At 43.8% G+C, this 19,745-nt stretch overlaps 1 protein-coding gene across 19 annotated transcripts in view; it reads left to right on the plus strand.

The window, feature by feature from the left end:
* The window catches only part of OBSCN (obscurin, cytoskeletal calmodulin and titin-interacting RhoGEF), a 325,223-nt gene that overhangs the window by 55,067 nt on the left and 250,411 nt on the right, over positions 1-19,745 (plus strand). For 18 of the 19 annotated variants that reach the window (XM_043975986.1, XM_043975988.1, XM_043975987.1 and 15 more), the window contains 6 exons: positions 226-501; positions 4,992-5,267; positions 8,093-8,368; positions 12,338-12,613; positions 15,224-15,499; positions 16,317-16,592. In XM_043975986.1, coding sequence (XP_043831921.1) covers positions 226-501; positions 4,992-5,267; positions 8,093-8,368; positions 12,338-12,613; positions 15,224-15,499; positions 16,317-16,592 — 1,656 coding nt within the window. The remainder of the gene's footprint in view (positions 1-225; positions 502-4,991; positions 5,268-8,092; positions 8,369-12,337; positions 12,614-15,223; positions 15,500-16,316; positions 16,593-19,745) is intronic. The other variant, XM_043975994.1, reaches the window with a different exon arrangement.

The following is a 19,745-nucleotide window of genomic DNA, read 5'->3' on the forward strand; positions in this document are numbered from 1 at the left end:
TCAGCATCATAGAGTTAGACCTTAGAGGTCATCTTGCCCAACTTGCTCATTTTATAGGCAAGGAAGCCCAGATCCAGGCAAGGTTAAGTGACTTGTCCAAGGTCACGCAGATAACAAGTTGCAGAAGTGAGATCTGAGCCCAAGTCCCCTGACCCTTGGGCCAGAGCTCTACCCACTATACCCTGTTGCTTCTTCTTTAATGGTTTGTGTTAATCCCTTCTCCAGAATCTGTGGCTGTATTTGCCAAGGAACAGAAGACTCAGAACAAGGTAGAGGCTGTGGCTAGTAGCAGCGCCACCCTCAGCTGCGAGGTGACTGAGGCTCAGACAGAGGTGACCTGGTACAAGGATGGGAAGAAGCTGAGTCCCAGCCAGAAGGTGCATGTGGAGGCCAAGGGCCGGGGCCGGCAGCTGGTGGTGCAGCAGGCAGGGAAGGCAGATGCTGGGGAGTACACCTGTGAGGCTGAGGGTCAGAAGGTCACCTTCCATCTGGATGTCAAAGGTCAGTTGCTTTGGGTGTAGGGGAGCAGAATGCCTTCTGATTCAGGGATGTGTGGTGTGTGTGTGTGTGTGTGTGTGTGTGTGTGTGTGTGTGTGCATACTTGGCACTTACTCTCTCTGCAAGTCGCCGAGCTTTGGTTTTTGTGAAGTGAAGAATTTGGACTGCAAACCTCTCAACCTCAGTTTCCTTCTCTGTAAAATGGTATTCCCATAGGGTTGTTGTGAAAATCAAATGAGGTGACATGTGTGAAGCGTTTTGCAAATATTAAGGATCTGTATACATGTTAGCTACCATTAGTATTATCTCTAAGGTCCCTTCCAACTCAAAATCCTATTGTCACCTGGGTCCCAATACCCTCCACTGAGCCTGGGCTCAAACCGACCAGGTCTAATGCCAGAGGCTTGATCAAAAGAGAGTCAGTTTCTTTCTTTGGCTCATTATGTACTCACCCCAGAGTTTTACTCTGGAAGAGCTTGGCTTAGGTACAGCTTATGTTCAGACTTCCCCAAATCTGGGTAACGGGGTCCCAACAACCCCAAGGCTTCCCATATAGATGCTGGCTTTGGGAAAGCGGCAGGCCGTGTACAGGTGCAGAAACCCATCAGAGGACCCATCAGCTGCTCCTCTAAAGGTAAGCACTTGCAGGACTGGTGGACAACCTGCCAGTCCCCTTCCTAGGGGCCCCCACTGTCCAAAGAGCTCGCAGTATTATCAGTGTTAGTCCACGTTCCCTGCATCCTTCTCCCATGGCACAATCCGAGTCCTGTAGGGCTGCAGGCTGAACCTCTCTGTTGGCCGTCCTCCTCCTTCTCCAAGAAGCGCCTACATGATTACAGAAATCGTGAATAGGCTATTGTGGCAATAGTCTCTAAGGGGCTGGCATCTGAGCTCAGGAGCTCTGGAAATTGGAGTTGCCTGTGAAGCAACTCCAAAGGGTGGTGCTGCCCAAGAAATCTCCCTTCTCTGGCTGGATGGCTAGATACTGGGATCAAAGTGCCTAGGGTATTCAAAAAATTTCTCTTTTGCAGATAAGTTTGGGGTTCACAAACAAATATTCCCCGGCAAACAAACAAAAATTCTCCGGCCTCTCTTGGGTCAGCCTCTACCATTTGCTCTATTATATGCTACCAGGGCAGCTAGGTGGTGCAGTGGATGGAGCACCAGCCCTGCAGTTGGGAGGACCTAAGTTCAACTTACACCTCAGACATTTAGTAGCCATGTGACCCTGGACATGTCACTTAACCCCAATTGCCTTAAACATCTAGGACCCTCTCCAGTCATCCTGATCTATGTCTTGCCATTGGACCCAGATGGCTCTGGAGGAGAGAGTGAAGTTGGTGACCTTGCACAACCCTGCCTCACTTAAATCCAATTCAGTGCAAGTCATAACATCACCCTGATGTCATGGTCTTCTTCCAGAATGAAGGACAAACAACAACTATATGCCACCATTAATTGCTGGGGGTTGGGAGGGAAGGATGAAAAGGAAAAGAGAGAAATCCCTTCCTCATTCCCTTATTGTACTCCAAAAGAAGGCCCAAGGGAAAAAGAAAAAAGGGATCCTCAAGAACAAGAAAACTTACCCCCCAGAGATTGCTCTTATAGCTCAATTTAAATAGGCCACAAACAAGGAGAAGCTCCGCTGACAATTCTAGTCCCCCTGACTCTTAGTTGCCAGTTATCTTCAAGGGAACCCCAGTCACTGGGGACAAGCAGAGGAGTTCCCCGGGGCCTCTCAGCTGGGCACTAGTGTGTGGGCCTACATTCCATGGGCTGTTGTTACCTCTCAAATGCCTTCACATAAAGGGACACAGCATATAATCTCATTGACTAAGGAACTCACCAAGTTGGTATAGGACTCTTAGCTAATCCCACTTATACTATAAAAATTGTCAGTCCAACATTTCTTATGGTCTTCATGCAAAATAAATTAGGGAAAGGGAAGTACACTTTGCTTTTGGAATAAATAGATGTGTTCAAGTAACATTGAAGGCTTCTAATGAGAGGGATCATAGGTTTTGTGCTGGATAATGTTCTGGAATTGGAGTCAGGAAGACCTGAGTTCAAATTCAGGCCCAGTTGTGTGACCCAGGGCAAATTACTTAATCAGCCTCAGTTTCCTCATCTATAAAATGTGGATAATGATAGCACCTGCCTCCCCAGGGGATTGTGAGGATAAAATGAGACAATATTTGTAATGCACTTTATAAATCTTTAAGAGCTTATATAGATGCTAGTTATTATTGTATTTTTAAAATGCTAGTACATGGCACAGGAGACACTAGCAAAGGACTGCCCAGCATGGTGTGCCCACATCAAAGTAGGCACTATATTCTATGAGCAAAGCAGAATTCCAGTAACTCAAAAGAAACATGAGATGTACAAATTTAGAGAACCCACCGCAATTGTTCACATGGATTATTTGTGGTAGGGCATTCCGAGCTTATATTGGTCTGCTCAGCCGCAGTTGGACGCACTGTACCTTGACCTCAACATAGTGATGTCATTTTGGTCCTCTTTGAGAATGAAGATCAACAACCAACCAACAGCAGGGCCTCATCACATCCTAACTAGACTATCACAGTAGCATTCTGGTTGGCCTTGTCTTAAGTCTCTCCCTCCTCTAGTCCATCCTCAATTTAGCTGCCAGAGTGATCTTGTGAAGCTGAAATTCTACCGTGTTATTTTCCTACTCAATAAACTCCATTGACTCCCTATTAGCTCCAGTCCAGTTTGGCTTTTCAAGCCCTTCCCTATCCTTCCCTTTCGTATGTTTCCAATCTTCTTACACTCTAGTCCCTCCCTTGCATTTAATCTACAATACAGTGAGTGATACTGGTCTCCATGCTGTTCCTCTAACACCACATTCCATCTCCAACTCTGGCTGCCTCCCATGTCTAGAACGTTCCACCTCCCCATTTCTGCCTCCTGGTTTCTCTTGCTTCCTCCTAGTCTCGGATTAAATCCTACCTTCTTGCAAGAAGACTTTCTCAGGCTTCCTCAACTCTGGTGCCTTCTCTCTAAGATTGTCTCCCACTTACCCTGCATATGTCTTGTCTGTCCATAGTTATTTGCATGCTATCTCCCCCCTTAGAATGCAAGCTCCTTGAGGGTAGGGACTGTCCTTTGCCTTTCTTTGTATCCCCAGTGTTCAGTACAGTACCTAGGCAAGGTAAATGCTTAAAAAATGCCTGTTCAGGGGCAGCTAGGTGGCGCAGCAGATAGAGCACCGGCCCTGGAGTCAGGAGTACCTGAGTTCAAATTCAGCCTCAGACACTTAACACTTACTAGCTGTGTGACCCTGGGCAAGTCACTTAACCCCAATTGCCTCACTAAAAAAACAAAAAATGCCTGTTCAAAAAACAAACAAACAAACAAACAACTAGGGGGCAGCTAGATGGCACAGTGGATAAAGCACTGGCCCTGAATTCAGGAGGACCTGAGTTCAAAGCCGGCCTCAGACACTTGACACTAGCTGTGTGACCCTGGGCAAGTCACTTAATCCTCATTGCCCCTCAAAAAAAATGCCTGTTGATCCTACTAGGTTATAAAATCAGAAATACATACATTTTCACAGCAGAACAATGCCCTGGTACCTTCATTTAGAGCTTTTGGAAAGAAAGATACAGAGATAGCAGTTGGTCCCAAAGTATGTTGGATATTGTAGTGCAAGGACACTATTCTTGCTACTAAAAGTAGAGGCAGGGTGGCTAGGTGGTGCAGTGGATAGAGCACTGGCCCTGGATTCAGGAGGACCTGAGTTCAAATCTGGCCTCAGACACTTGACACTTACTAGCTGTGTGACCCTGGGTAAGTCACTTAACCCTCATTGCCCTACAAGGCAGAATCACACAATAAGAGAATGAGGAAGGGCCTCAGAGGACTTTTAATATAGCCACATCATTTTACAGAGAAGGAAACTGAGCAGTTGTTCTACAGACAGTTCAACTTCTTTTTGTCTTTCTAGGAGTTTATAGCTATTTGCAGACTTAGCATTCTTTCTGTACTATTTCCCACCAGCCTAGAGGAAATTCTCCTACATCAGGGAGTACCCTTGATCCCACTTTTGCAGTTCCCAGAGTTATAGCAGAAGGAACTGTGGACTTGGACCCAGGAAGCATTGATTCAAATCCTAACTTTTGTACTTACGACCTGTGTGATCTTAGGCAAAATAATTAATGTCTCTGCTTCCATTTTATCATCTGTAAAATGGGGTTGCAGAGGGGGTATAGTTAGGACATTGCTATATTATAAACCTTAAAGTGCTGTAGAAATGAGAATAATTATCTTTTTTTCCCCCATTTTGTCCGCAACATCTGATAGTTTGGTCCATAAGTTATAGCCTCAGTTTCTTCATAGGGTGTTATTGTCTGATATTGCACTGTGGTCTAAAAATGACTCACCTGCAAAATTTCAGTTTTGGAAAAGCAAATTAGTGCCCTGTGGGCTATATCTCTGACCCCTGTGTTGTTTTGTCTCCCATTCTCTAGACTCTGTGACAGTGTTTGCCAAGGAACAGAAGACTCAGAGCCAGGTGGAGGCCGTGGCCGGTAGCAGCGCCACCCTGAGCTGCGAGGTGGCTGAGGCCCAGACAGAGGTGACCTGGTACAAGGATGGGAAGAAGCTGAGCCCCAGCCAGAAGGTGCATGTGGAGGCCAAGGGCCAGGGCCGGCAGCTGGTGGTGCAGCAGGCAGGGAAGGCAGATGCTGGGGAGTACACCTGTGAGGCTGGGGGTCAGAAGGTCACCTTCCATCTGGATGTCAAAGGTCAGCTACTTTCTGGATTGGGGAAATTATATTGCTTTCTGCTCCAGGTGTACATGCAGGCGCATGTATGTGTGCTTGCTTGTGAATGTGTGTGTGTGTTGGGGGAAGGGAACATACTTGTTTACATGAGCTGGAAAGTTTAACTATGGTCTAGAAACTCTGGGACTGCTAATCTCTTTACCCTAGAGTTTCTCCACCCTTCCCCTTATGGTATGTGGAAAGAACACCCTGGATTTATAAGCAGAGGATGTGAGTTCATATCTCTTCAAATGAAATCCCTCTTATTGCATATAAGACCTTGGGTAAGACCTGTCATTTGTCCTCATCTGTACAATAAAAAGGTCAGACGAGCTGATCTATAATGTTCTCTCCAGCTCTTCATCCTAAGAACCCTTGTCAATAAGTCACCTGCACTCTCCCTTCTGTTCATTCTTTCCCACTGTCTCAAGGTCTCTGATGCTGTGATTGTAGGATGTTAGAGGAGGGGACTATAGACTAACTGAAGCTCAGCTCTAGATGTGCAATTGCTATAGTCTTCATGCAGAGCAAATCAGGAAAACAAAAGTATACATATTGTTTGCTTAATCAGTCAATCAACAAACATTTATTAAGTGCTTACCGTATTGTATGTAGGTACTGGGAAGACAGAAACAATCCCTGTCCTCAGGAAGCTTACATTCTGCCAGAGGAGGCCTGTACATATAAAATTACAAAATACACAGATAGTAGAGGCAAATATACAAAAAGTAGATACAAGATAATGGGGACAGGAGAGAGTAGAGGCACTGGTGCAGTGGTTTGTGAGGAGGCATCAGGAAAAGCTTCATGTACAAGGTAAGTAAGGATTGAGCTGAATTCTCAAGTGAGGGATTTTAAGAAGCAGGAGTAAGGAGAGAGCCTTGTGGGTTTGGGGAATAGAAAGGTCTGGAAATAAGAGATGGAGTGTGATATGAAGAGTTGAAGGGGCGTACTCTATGAAAGGTAGAAAAAAAGGGCCACAGCGAGGACTGTGCTGGAGGCAGCTCCAGGTGGCCTGTGAAAGCCAGTTATTCAATTTTCAGGGTGAGCATTTACACCTTGGAAACTGGCCAATGCTGCGCATTAGGATGCGATTTACTGTTTGGTTGATTTGAATGGATTTGATTTGATTTTTGTTTGGTTGATTTTTTTTTTTTGGTGAGGCAATTGGGGTTAAGTGACTTGTCCAGGGTCACACAGCTAGTAAGTGTCAAGTGTCTGAGGCTGGATTTGAACTCAGGTCCTCCTGAATCCAGGGCTGCACCACCCAGCTGCCCCATTTGGTTGATTTTAAAAAGCAATAGAGAAAATGATAAGGATACAGATTAAACTAAAAGTTGTGTTGCGTGCACATTTCTTTCCCTGGAGGACCCAGCAGTGTCTCCAGCACATCACTGTCTGGTGCCAGGTTGTGAAGGGCTTCCAATGCCAGAAAAGTTTGTATCTTATCTCAGGGATAATAGAGAGCCAGAGGAGTTTGTTGAGTAGGGGAGTAACCTGCTCAGGCCTGTGCTTCACAGTTGCAAGGAACATGGATTCAATAGAAGTTCTTCGTGAGAGGTGATGAGGGTCTGGACTAGGCTGGTGGCTCGGCGAGCCCAAAGGAGGGGATGGATGGGAGAGATGGTGTAGGGGTAAAGTCAGTCAGACCTGACAACTTTTTGGATATGTAGTAAAGATGGCTACAAGGAAAGTTGATGGCTTTCTGTAAAGTGAGTCTATCTTTCCTGTTGCCTCCCATGATAAAATCAGACATATATTCTCAAAACAAAACAGAAATAGATATTCTTAGATTTCCTTAGGGCAGCTAGGTGGCTCAGGGGATGGTGCCAGGCCTGGAGTCAGGAAGACTCATCTTCCTGAGTTCAAATTTGGCCTCAGACACTTACTAACTGTGTGACCCTGGGTAAGTCACTTCACCCTGTTTGCCTCAGTTTCCTCATCTGTAAAAAAATGAGCTGGAGGAGGAAATGGCAAACCATTCCAATATCTTTGCCAAGAAAACCCCAAATGGGGTCACAAAGAGTCAGAGATGACTGAAAATGGCTGAACAACAACAAATTTCCTTAGAATTCCTTTACACTTTTCATAAGGACAAGGTTAAGAGAGGAAACAGTCCCATAGCACACTAGGTGATGTTCTGCCTAGTAAAAATAGAGCATAGAATGTCAGAGTTTAGAACACAGGGCATTTCTATAAGAGTTAGAAGTAATCTTAGAATATACAGTGTTAGATTTTGAAGGGACATAGAATGTCAGAACAGAGAGGGGTTTTAAAACATAGAATGTTGGAGGTGGAAGATATCTTGGAACATATAACTTAAAATGTCATCTGGAAGTGACCTTAGAACATAGTGTTAGAACTGGGAGGGACCTTAGAACATGGAATGTTAGAGCTGGGAGACATATCTAAACATTAAACCTAGAATGTTTCAGCTGAAAGGACCTTAATCATTTAATGAAATTGCCTCTCATCATATAGAACAGAAAACTTTATAGTTGTGGCTTAGATTTCTGTGGTGCAACCTTGGCTCTGAAATTCCACTGTGTTCCTCCCACCAGCCTTTGGGAAAATTCATCACATCAGGGGCTCTCTCTTATCCTACTCTTGTAGTACCTAGAACTTCACTCTTTCTTGTTGCTTCTCTTGTTTAAACACATCTAACAGAGCTGGCTGCAATTTCACACTTCACCAAAGGGTGTCAGAGTCTAACATCTGACCTAAAAAATGACTCGTTGAGTTTCTGGAAAGTGAATTAGTGCCCTGTGTGGTATGTCTTTGACCCTGTGCGTTCATCCCCTTCCCAGAATCTGTGGCTGTGTTTGCCAAGGAGCAGCAGACCCAGAGCCAGGTAGAGGCCGTGGCCGGTAGCAGTGCCACCCTGAGCTGTGAAGTGACAGAGGCCAAGACAGAGGTGACCTGGTACAAGGATGGGAAGAAGCTGAGTCCCAGCCAGAAGGTGCATGTGGAGGCCAAGGGCCGGGGCCGGCAGCTGGTGGTGCAGCAGGCAGGGAAGGCAGATGCTGGGGAGTACACCTGTGAGGCTGGGGGTCAGAAGGTCACCTTCCACCTGGATGTCAAAGGTCAGTTGTTCTGGAAAGAGGGAAAATTTTAATGCATTCTGATCCGTGTGTGTGTGTGTGTGTGTGTGTGTGTGTGTGTGTGTGTGAAAGAGAGAACCTCAAAATTTTGCTTGTTTGTTTTTTCTTTTTTTTTCTTTTCAGGGCAATGAGGGTTAAGTGACTTGCCCAGGGTCACACAGCTAGTTAAGTATCAAGTGTCTGAGGCAGGATTTGAACTCAGGTCCTCCTGAATCCAAGGCCAGTGCTTTATCCACTGCGCCACCTAGCTGCCCCAACCTCAAAATTTTGAATCTGGAGTTACATGCATTCTCTTCTCCCAGGGGTTTTCCAGATCCCCTCTATTGGCATTAAGTCTGTCATCAGATTGACTTTTCTCATCCCTATCCCTGGGCATTCCCATTTTACTCTCTGGATTTTTCTGATGTTCTTTCTCAAGTAGATTGGGGTTCAGGCTTATAGATTAAATGGGACTTGTTCTACACAGCACCCAGTGGAGGGTGGGTCCTGAGGTGCTAAATACTCAATACCCAGCACCTTCAAGAGCTTCTTCTTGAGTTCTTTGTCACTGGGGCTGATGGGAGGCTGGATTACAAAATGGATCTAAAGGAATCAGGCAATCAGAAACCAGTTAAGTATTTTCTGGGTGTTAGGCATCCTGTCAAGGGATATAAGGAAAATTAAAAAACAAAACAACTGTTCCAGCCCTCAACAAGATTACATTCTAATGGGAAAGACAACATATACACAAATAGACATATACAAGATACATACAGAGTAGATAGTAACCATTCTTTTTTCCACATGGGAATCATATCCTGGGTGCAACAGCTGCTTGGTGGATTGCCATCAGCCATTCAGTTCCTAAGGTGGTTGTCTCTGATCTCAGGTATGCTTCTGGGTTGCCATTGTGTGCTCAGGACAGAGAACAGCACTTTAATATCAAACCAATGCTTTACATAATTGCACATGTATAACCTATACTGATTGCTTGCAACCTTGGGGAGTGGGGAGGGTAGTGAGGGAGAGAATGAGAGAGGGATAGAATTTGTAACTCAGAACTTTAAATAAATAAATAAATATTGAACCAGGAGGAAACTGAACCTGGTGAAATCTAGTCCAAACCAACAAACCCCTACTATGTGCAAGGCATTGGGAATAAAAAGACAAAAGAAAAAAACAATCACATGCTACATTTCAATGCCAAATAGAAGTAAATTTTGAATTCTTCATGGTTTTGGATTTTCTGTGCTCCTGTTATATTACACTAGCTGGTTAAATTGCATTGCTTGGGTGGGAATAGGCAAAACCAACATTAATTACTTTTTTAAAAAAATTGATGTTTTGGGAAAATTGGAGAGTTTTTTTAGAGTGAATCTGATTTTCCCATTGAATTTAACTACAAATTGTTCTAACACAAGAAAAGGCCTCATTTGACTAAAAACTTTTGTTTGGGAACAAAAAGGTTAAGCTAACCACCAACCCCAAGGCATGCTGACCATTAGAATTCTACCCATTGAATGCTGTAGCTCTCACCAAAAATTCATGGTTTTTCCCCATTTTGATGTGGCAATTGGGGTTAAGTGACTTGCCCAGGGTCACACAGCTAGTAAGTATCAAGTGTCTGAGGCCGGATTTGAACTCAGGTCCTCCTGACTCCAGGGCAGGTGCTCTATCCACTGTGCCACCTAGCTGCCCCACCCCTTTCTTTTTTAAGGATTTTTAGCATGCTTTATTTTGAGAATTCTTCATAGTTTCTGGCCCTCTTCCTTCCCCACCAGCAGAGAGCATTTTCTTATGTCTGTGGATCTTATCTTGTAGACTCATGCTATTGTGGAGCCTCAGAATTCTAAGGGACCTCAGAGGTCTTCTAGTCCAATCTATATATGAGCAGGAATGTTCTCAACATCCCTGCCACAAGTAGTCATTTAGCTTCTGCTTGGGGAGCTCCATTGATGAGGCAGTCCTGTGCACTTTGGACAGCTTTAATTATTTGGGCAGTACCTTTCCCCTTATCCCTCATACTTTATACAAGGTGTCCCAAAAGTCTGAGTGCAGTATTAATAAAGCTCAAAAAGCTGCTGGAACTGACAGTTGTCCTATGATGTCCACCTCTTGCTCTTAGTTCTGACCTTGTGGTCCGGAATAGCCAGCCAGGTCCTTCTTCCACCTTTGCTAGAGGACATCAATCATGGCTGCCTTTAGGATCCTCTTTTCCAAGTGAAACATCTTCCATTTCTTTCCCCTAAATCCTTGAGTCCTCTCACCAGCCTGGGGGTCAAAGTCCTAAACTGAGGCACCCAGAACCGGGGGGGTGGGGTGGGTTTGCAGAGCCAGCTGAAACTCATGAAAACTGATTGTTAAATTTTCATTATGAGTATTTACCTTGTTGTTGTTATTGTTGTTGCTTAGTTGTGTCCAATTCTTCATGACCCCATTTGGAGTTTTCTTGGCAGAGATACTGGAGTGGTTTGCCTTTTTCTTCTTTAGCTCATTTTATAGATGAGGAAACTGAGGCAAACAGGGCTAAGTGAATTGCCTGGGGTCACACAATTAGTAAGTGTCTGGGGTCAGATTTGAGTCAGGTCTTCTTGACTCCAGGCCTGGCATTCTATCCACTGCACCACCTAGCTGCCCCTAAAAATTTACACCTTGAAAATGGGCAAATGCTGCAAATCAGGGCTTGATTTACTGTTCCGTTTATTTAAGAAAATGAGGGGGGGAAAGTATAAATAAAGCAGATTAACCTTAAAAGTATGTTCTGAACATGTATAGAATAGGGAACCTTGGCATAATTCAGGAAAAAGACTTGTGGATTTTAGGCAACTGACAACTCAGTATGAGTCAGCAGCATGACAGGGCAGCCTACAGCAATAATGCAAGCTTAGGCTACATTCTTCACTATTAGAAGCTTAGTGTCTAAAATGAGGGAGTTGACAATGTCCCTGTTCTCTGGCCTCAGGCTCCCCATGGAATATTGTGTCTAGTCTGGGGCAGAGACTGTTGCTAGTAATGCCAGTGGATGATTTTTAACGCCTCCTTTGTATGGCTATGTACAGCTAATGGATTTAGGCTACGGCAAATCCCTTCTGCCGTTTGAAGTTCTCCAGCCTGAAAATTTCATAACTTTAAGTCACTTGTTTCTGTAAAGTGAATCAATGTTTTGTGTTATTTGCTCCATAATGGGAAAAAGCTTGTTTAGTTAGAGTATCCTGACAATGGGAGGTGTCCACGTCTTCAATTATGTCACACTATTCTCCTTAATTTATTCTATCTTTGCCACCAAAATGCACTGCTCTGTCCACTGCCTCCTTTGCTCATTGCATCTCCCTTGCCTAGAATGAAACCCTCCCTGCCCCGTCTCCATCTGTTGATGTCCCTCCTATCATTCCTTCAAAGCCCAGCTCAGGTACCTCTGTCCCTGACCCTCTCCTTACCCCTTCTCCCCAATGTGAAGGGATCTCTCCCTCCCTACACTTCTTGGGAGCCTTTTCTTTATACTTTGCTCAGACTCTTGCTTCAGTTATTCCTCTAAGTGTCTTCCTCTCCCTGCCCCCTCCTTCCCCAATTGGGTTTTAAGCTTTTTGAGAGGAGTGTCTATGTTTTATTTATCTCTGTATCCCCAACACCAAGCACAGGGCCATATATATATATATATTTTTTTTTTTTTTTTGCGGGGCAATTGGGGTTAAGTGACTTGCCCAGGGTCACACAGCTAGTAAGTATTAATTGTCTGAGGCCAGATTTGAACTCAGGTACTCCTGAATCCAGGGCCGGTGCTCTATCCACTGTGCCATCTAGCTGCCCCTGGGCTTTCTATATTTAATAAATGTTTGTTGCATTACTAAGTGAATGAATGTGTTCCTTCAGAACTCAGAGTTGCCTTTATTCTACCCAGCAAGCACTACTGATTTGGTCAGAAACAATCTGATAGTTCATTTGGATTCTCAGACTATATCTTTTTTCTTTTAGAGCCCCCAGTGGTGTTTGCCAAGGAGCAGCAGACTCAGAACAAGGTGGAGGCTGTGGCTGGTAGCAGCGCCACCCTGAGCTGTGAGCTGGCCCAGGCCCAGACAGAAGTGACCTGGTACAAGGATGGGAAGAAGCTGAGCCCCAGCCAGAAGGTGCATGTGGAGGCCAAGGGCCGGGGCCGGCAGCTGGTGGTGCAGCAGGCAGGGAAGGCAGATGCTGGGGAGTACACCTGTGAGGCCGGAGGTCAGAAAGTCACCTTCCACCTGGACATCAAAGGTCAGCACCTGGGCAATTCTGATGTTCTGATGTTTATTGAATAAGGGGGTGACATAGTCAGACCTGTTATTTTAGGAAGATCATTTTGACAGCTGAGTATAGGATATACTGGAGTGGGGAGAGACTTGAGGCAAGGAGACCAACCAAAAAGCAACTGCAATAATTAAGGAGTGAGGTAAGGAGGGTCTTCTTCTTCTTCTTCTTCTTCTTTTTAGGAGGGTCTTCTTTCAGGCTAGGCAGTGTCAGAGGAGAGAAGGGGGCATACATGAGAGATGCTGCAAAGGGGAAATCAACAAGCCTTGGCAAAAGCTTGGATATGGGGGTGAGGGATAGTGAGGAGTCAAGGATGATACTTAGGTTGTGAGCCTGGGTAGTCACCCGGGGTAATTATAGTGGCCTCCAGAGTAATAGAAAAATTTGGAAGAGAAGAGGGCTTGGGGAGAATGATAATGAGTTCAGTTTTAGACATGTTGAGTTTCTTTATAGTGGTGGCTGTGAAATCTTGTGTGATTCCAAGTATGGCTCCATAGTATTTGAATCCTTTCTTTCTGACTACTTGCAATATTTTCTCCTTGACCTGGAAGCTTTGGATTTTGGCTACAATATCACTGGGAGTTTTCATTTTTTTAAAAAAGTAGGTGACCAATGGATTCTTTCCATTTCTACTTTGCTCTCTGGTTCTAAGATATCTGGGCAGTTTTATTTTATAATTTCCTGAAATATACATCTAGGCTCTTTTGTTCTTGTTGTTGATGGCTTTCAGATAGAAAATGATTCTTAAATTATCTATTTTTGATCTATTTTCCACACCAGTTGCTTTTCTTTTCAGATATTTCATGTTTTCTTCTATTTTTCATTCTTTTGACTTTGTTCAATTATTTCTTTATGTTTCATAGAGTCATAAGTTTCCATGTGGACAACTCTAATTATTAAGGAGTTATTTTCTTCAGTATTGTTTTGTACCTTTTTTTCCCCAAAGCTGTTCATTCTCTTTTCATAAGTTCCTTGAACAGTTCTAATTTCTTTAAAAAATTTTTCCTCTACTACTCTTTTTTTTGGTTTTTAAAATAAGTTTTTACTTAATTTTTTCTTTAACTCCTTAAGCAATTATTGCTGTTGTCACTACCATCATTCTTAGCTCCTGGCTAGTTTCTTCCCTATTGTCCATGGAAATATTTGTCTGTCTTCCTAAGCTTCCCTAGAATGGAAAGATGACTCATTGTGACTTTTTTCTTGGCTTTTCCAATCAGAATTCAGTCTAGTGCATTTTCTAGGTTGTTATAGAGGAGGTATGCTGGGTGAAGTGGGTAAAAATGCTGACTCTCACTCCATCTTGACTCAGGTCCTCCACCCCCCACGTCAAGTTTAAGATGTCTATGGGACATCTAGTTCGAGATGTCTAATAAACAGCTGTCATACAAGATTGGAGATTAGGAGATAGTTCAGTGTTGGATAAGAAAATCTGAAAATCACCAGTATAAAGATGATAATCAAATCCATGGGAGCTGATGATGATATAGTATAGAGGGAGAAGAGAAGAGGACTCAGGATAGAGCCTTGAGGGGGGACTCACCATGAATGCACATGAACTACTTCAACAAAGGAGACTGACAAAGACTAGTCAGATGGGTAGGAGAAGAAAGGAATGATTAACAGTGTCAAAACTGGCAGAGAGGCCAAGAAAGATGAGCATTAAGAAAAGTCCATTAGATTAGACAATTAAGAGACCACTGGAAACTTTGGAGAGAACAGTTTCAGTTGAATGATGAAATTGGAACCCAGATTATAGAGAGTTAAGAAGAGAGGGAGAGGAAAGCCAGCAGAAGCATCAGTTGTAGATGACCTTCTCAGAGAATTTAGCCACAGAAGGGAGGAGAGATATAGGATGATTTCTAAGAAGGATGGACGGATCAAATGAAGATTTTTAAAGTTAGGGCTATGTCTGAAGGCAGTAGGAAAGCACCCTGTAGACAGGGAGGGACTGAAGATAAGTGAAAGAGTGAGAACAACAACAGGAACAATCTGCTGAAGAATTTAGGATAGAATAGTTATCACTTGTGCATGCAGAGGGGCTAGCTTTGGCAAAGAGGGGGTGAAGGAGGAGATAGTAGCACCCAAGTGATGTGAGATGAGGAGGGAGGGAGAAGAGGAACCTCTCACGCATCTCACACATGTGATGGAACTGATCTCATTTCTCAACAAACCTAAAGAGAAAATGCCCAGCAGAGAAGGTGGAGGTCAGTCAGTACATTCAGTGTTCAGCCTCTACAGACATGTTTTCTGTTATCTACACGTCAGGGGAATCACATCTCGACAGCATTTTTAGAACTTTCCTGATTGTGGAGGGTCTCTTCATGCCCCTCCCACTGGCCTTTAGGAAAATTTTCCCATATCCAGGGGTCTTCTGTCTCTTTTCTTGCTTCTTCTCTGAATATTTATTTAGAGCATCTAACAGACCCAGGTGGTGGTCTTGCCCTTCAACAGCAGGTGCCAGTGTCTAATATTGGTGCAATCTGACCTACAATTACTCACCTCTAGACTTCAGTTTTGATAAGGTGACTCAGTGCCCTGAGTGGAATGTCTTTGACCCTGTGTTTGTCATTTTCCTAGAGCTCCCAGTGGTATTTGCCAAGGAGCAGCAGACTCAGAACAAGGTGGAGGCCGTGGCCGGTAGCAGCGCCACCCTGAGCTGTGAGCTGGCCCAGGCCCAGACAGAAGTGACCTGGTACAAGGATGGGAAGAAGCTGAGTCCCAGCCAGAAGGTGCATGTGGAGGCCAAGGGCCGGGACCGGCAGCTGGTGGTGCAGCAGGCAGGGAAGGCAGATGCTGGGGAGTACACCTGTGAGGCTGGGGGTCAGAAGGTCACCTTCCATCTGGATGTCAAAGGTCAGTCCTTGGCCAGGGCGTGTGGCCTGTTGTATTTCAGGGTGTTCAGAAGCAGGGTATCACTTCTAGCCTTTATCCGGTTTCTTATGATTTTGCTATACTGTGTTCCCTTCTCTTCCATCATCCCCATTAGCTCCCTGTGGGGAGAAACAGTTCTGCATTTTCTTTGTTTGTTTTTGTTTTTGTTTGTTTGTTTTTTGCAGGGCAATGAGGGTTAAGTGACTTGCCTAGGGTCACACAGCTAATAAGTGTCAAGTGTCTGAGGTTGGATTTTAACTCAGGTCCTCCTGAATCCAGGGATGGTGCTCTATCCACTGTGCCACCTAGCTTCCCCCTCTGCATTTTCTTTGAATCCCCAGTGCTTAGAGGAGGGCCTGGCACACTTAATAAATAAATCCTTGTTGAGTGATCCATTGCTTTATCCAGCAATATAGAATATTCTATATGGGTTATCTCATTTGATCTTGACACCTTCCCCGGGAGGTATAGACCGAAAGTATGATTATACTATTTTATAGATGAGGAAATTGAGGCTCAGTGAGGTTCAGATCTCCTCCCACTCCCACAGCCTTTCTGAATGACAAGAATGTCCTCTAAAGATTATAATAGAAGTTAGAGCAAGAACCATGCAAAGGAATAGTTTACTGGATATGAGAGATGGGAGAAACAAGGGTTTCCTTTAGTGGTAGGAATAAAAAAGGACTCAGTTTTCATCCTCTCAAATCAGTTGTACTTGACCCAGGTCTGCTGGTGGAGAGGAAAACAGCCTTATATCCAAAGCTGTTGTCTCTGACCCCACGTGTTCCTCTCTTCCCAGAGCCCCCAGTGGTATTTGCCAAGGAGCAGCAGACTCAGAACAAGGTGGAGGCCGTGGCTGGTAGCAGCGCCACCCTGAGCTGTGAGCTGGCCCAGGCCCAGACAGAAGTGACCTGGTACAAGGATGGGAAGAAGCTGAGCCCCAGCCAGAAGGTGCATGTGGAGGCCAAGGGCCGGGGCCGGCAGCTGGTGGTGCAGCAGGCAGGGAAGGCAGATGCTGGGGAGTACACCTGTGAGGCTGGGGGTCAGAAAGTCATCTTCCGTCTTGATGTCAAAGGTCAGTTGTGTTAAATCTGTGGAATCACAATGCCTCCTGATTCAAGTATATATGGATTCATGTGTGTATTACCAACAGCCTGGAAATTCTGGGGATTGAAAGGCAATTTAGTACTTTAGAAAGACTAGGAAAATACCAGGTTTGCTACCTAATATCTGGACAAATTGATCTCTCTGAAATTCATTTTTTTCATCGTTAAAATGAGAAGTTTGCATCACAGGATCTAAATCCTGTGTCCTAGGCAGGGATTTCTATGGCTTTTTTCTTCTTTAAATTGTTCTAACTTTAGCAACTGTCAACAAAATCAAATATTTGTGAAAAAAAGAATTTTTAAAAAATTATGTACCTATGGGATTGTAGCTCTAGTTCAATCCTCTCATTTTGCTTGTTGTTATTGTTTAGTCCCATCCAATTCTGTGTGACCCCATTTAGGGTTTTCTTGGCAAAGATACTGGAGTGATTTGCCATTTCCTTCTCTCCCTCATTTTTATAGATGAGGAAACTGAGGCAAAACAGGTGACTTGCCCAGGGTCACACAGCTAATAAGTGTCCTTTTGCTACTTGTGAGGAAATCAAGGCCCAGATACTTAGATGACTTGACCAAGGCCACTGGCAAGGATTTGAACCTCAACTCTAAATCCAATGCTCTTTCCACCATGCTAGGCTACTTCTTGTGAAACTTTGTTATTGTGAACTCAAAACTTTGTTATTGCAGCCTTTTAAAAATGTGTATGTTAACTTTTGAAAGGCAACAATGTAAAGTGGATAGAGAGCTACCCCTACAGTCAGAAATACCTGGGTTCAGGTTCTACCTTTGACACACAATGTCCATGTTACCATACGCAAGACAATCTCAGTGCCCTAAGCAGATCTCTGAGACTGTCACCTGCAGAACAGCTGCCCAACAGCTGCACATCTGCTTTGGTAGAGGGAGTTTTTCCCTGGAAGTTCCCTACACTAATGAAATAAGGTCCTGTCAAAACAACAAAAAATTAACTTTAATAAGAGAAATGGAAACATTTTGTTTGCTTCTTCTCTCCCTTTTAAAGTATTTTTCTCTAGGATTAAAAAAAATAGGCTCCTTTTTTTTTTTGCTCCTTTTCAAATAAAGGCCACCTAATCAGAAAACCAACCATGGGATGTAACAACAGTCAAGCTATTACAAAAATACAGGATCAGTCCCATCTGTTTCCTTCATTAGTCAATCAATAAGCATTTGTTAAGTGCCTATTATATACCAGGCATAGTGCTAAGTGCTCAGGATACAAAAAGAAGCAAAAGACAGTCCCTGCCCTCACAGAGCTTACAATCTAATGAAGGACTTACAGCTTTAAGAGGTATCATTCATACAAAAGTGCCATTGTGGATCTCTTGGTAACCACTGATCAAATCTGACTGGGTCACAGAAACACAGGCCCACAGGATATGGTCCCAATGAAAAGAGCCCTTATGTATCATCTCATCTGATTCTTCCGGTTTAAATAGGGGAAAACTGAGGCCCAGAGAGAACTGAGTTACTTATGGTCACATAGCTACTAGGTAGGCAGAGCCAAGGCAGTGAAAATCCCAGTATTTAAGATATAGAAATATTCTTTTTTTGCTGTTAATTTTTTTTTTAATATTTTAGTTTCAGTTCCAAATTCTTTCCCTCTCTCCATTTCCTCCCCCACCCATTGGGAAGACAAGAGATATTATACCTATTGTGATGTTTAAAATCTAAATTGTGTGATCGCCTTAAATTAAAAAGCTTCGGTACCAGTCAATCCCACTATTTTATCACACTATTATACATATGAAGTCATGCAAAACATATTTCCTCATTAGTCATGTTGCAAGAAAAATAAAGTGAAAAAAACATGCTTTAATCTGCACTTAGGGTCCCTCAGTTGTCTCTCTGGAGGTGGAGAGCATTTTTCTTGAGGCCTTTGGAATTATCATGGATCATTGTATTAATAAGAATAGCTAAGTCTTGGCAGCAGCTAGGTGGTGCAGTAGATAAACCACTGGCCCTGGATTTAGGAGGACCTGAGTTCAAATCCAGCCTCAGACACTTGACACTTACTATCTGTGTGATCCTGGGCAAGTCACTTAACCCTCATTGTCCTCCCCCTCCCAAAAGAATAGCTAAGTCTTTCACAGTTGATTATTGTTAAGATGCACAAGTATCCTTGAGAAGTGTGTAGAGTGTTCTTCCAGGGCACATCTCAGTTCTGATGCCAGGTTTCCATCCCTGATGTCCATTCTCAGCATTCCCATGCATATTTTTTCCCCCACAGCATCAGGGAAAACCAGACATTGACCCAAGTTTGGCCACATAGACAGAAATTGTAGGTGGTTGGGTTCTTTTATGCTGTTTAATGCATTAGTATTTTTTTAAATCGCTAAATTTTTAGTCACCCCTTTGGGTTAGCCACACAGTACTTGGCCTGCAGGTTGCCATTTGCGTAGACACTTGCAGTCTAAGGGATGGAGAAATTGCTACACACAGTTAATTAATTCACAGCTCACATTCCAAAGCTGAATTCAAGTGAGCTTTGGAAATCATAATGACATCGCTAGTCTCAGTTAGTATGGATAATGGGTTCCCCATATACAGAGTGTCCCAGAACTCTTAGTGCAGTTTTTTTTTTTTTTTGGTGAGGCAATTGGGGTTAAGTGACTTGCCCAGGGTCATACAGCTAGTAAGTGTCAAGTGTCTGAGGCTGGATTTGAACTCAGGTACTCCTGACTCCAGGGCCGGTGCTCCATCCACTGCGCCACCTAGCTGCCCCCTTAGTGCAGTTTTGAAGCTTCAATAATTACTTTGGGAAGTCTATTCAATTAAGAAGAGGAGAATGGCAGGGTTACAGTACTGCAGAATCCTAAGGGACCTCAGCAGTCAGCTAAAAAAATGAATCCCATTGTCAATGTATCCACTGAAAATCCAGACTTTTCTTTAAGATTTCCAATGAGGATGAACCCATTGCCCCTCCAAATCAATCCATTTCACCTGTGGATAGTTCTGATTGGGATTTTTTCCCCATATCAAATCTAAATCATCCCCCCAAATCCCAAACCTACCTGTAGAGTGGGCTCTTCCACATCATAGCTCTTCTAATACTTGGAGACTCCTGAATCCCCCAGAATTCCTCTCACCTTTTGTCCACTTGTTGC

Source organism: Dromiciops gliroides, chromosome 1, assembly GCF_019393635.1.
Source record: "Dromiciops gliroides isolate mDroGli1 chromosome 1, mDroGli1.pri, whole genome shotgun sequence".
Classification (NCBI taxonomy): domain Eukaryota; kingdom Metazoa; phylum Chordata; class Mammalia; order Microbiotheria; family Microbiotheriidae; genus Dromiciops; species Dromiciops gliroides.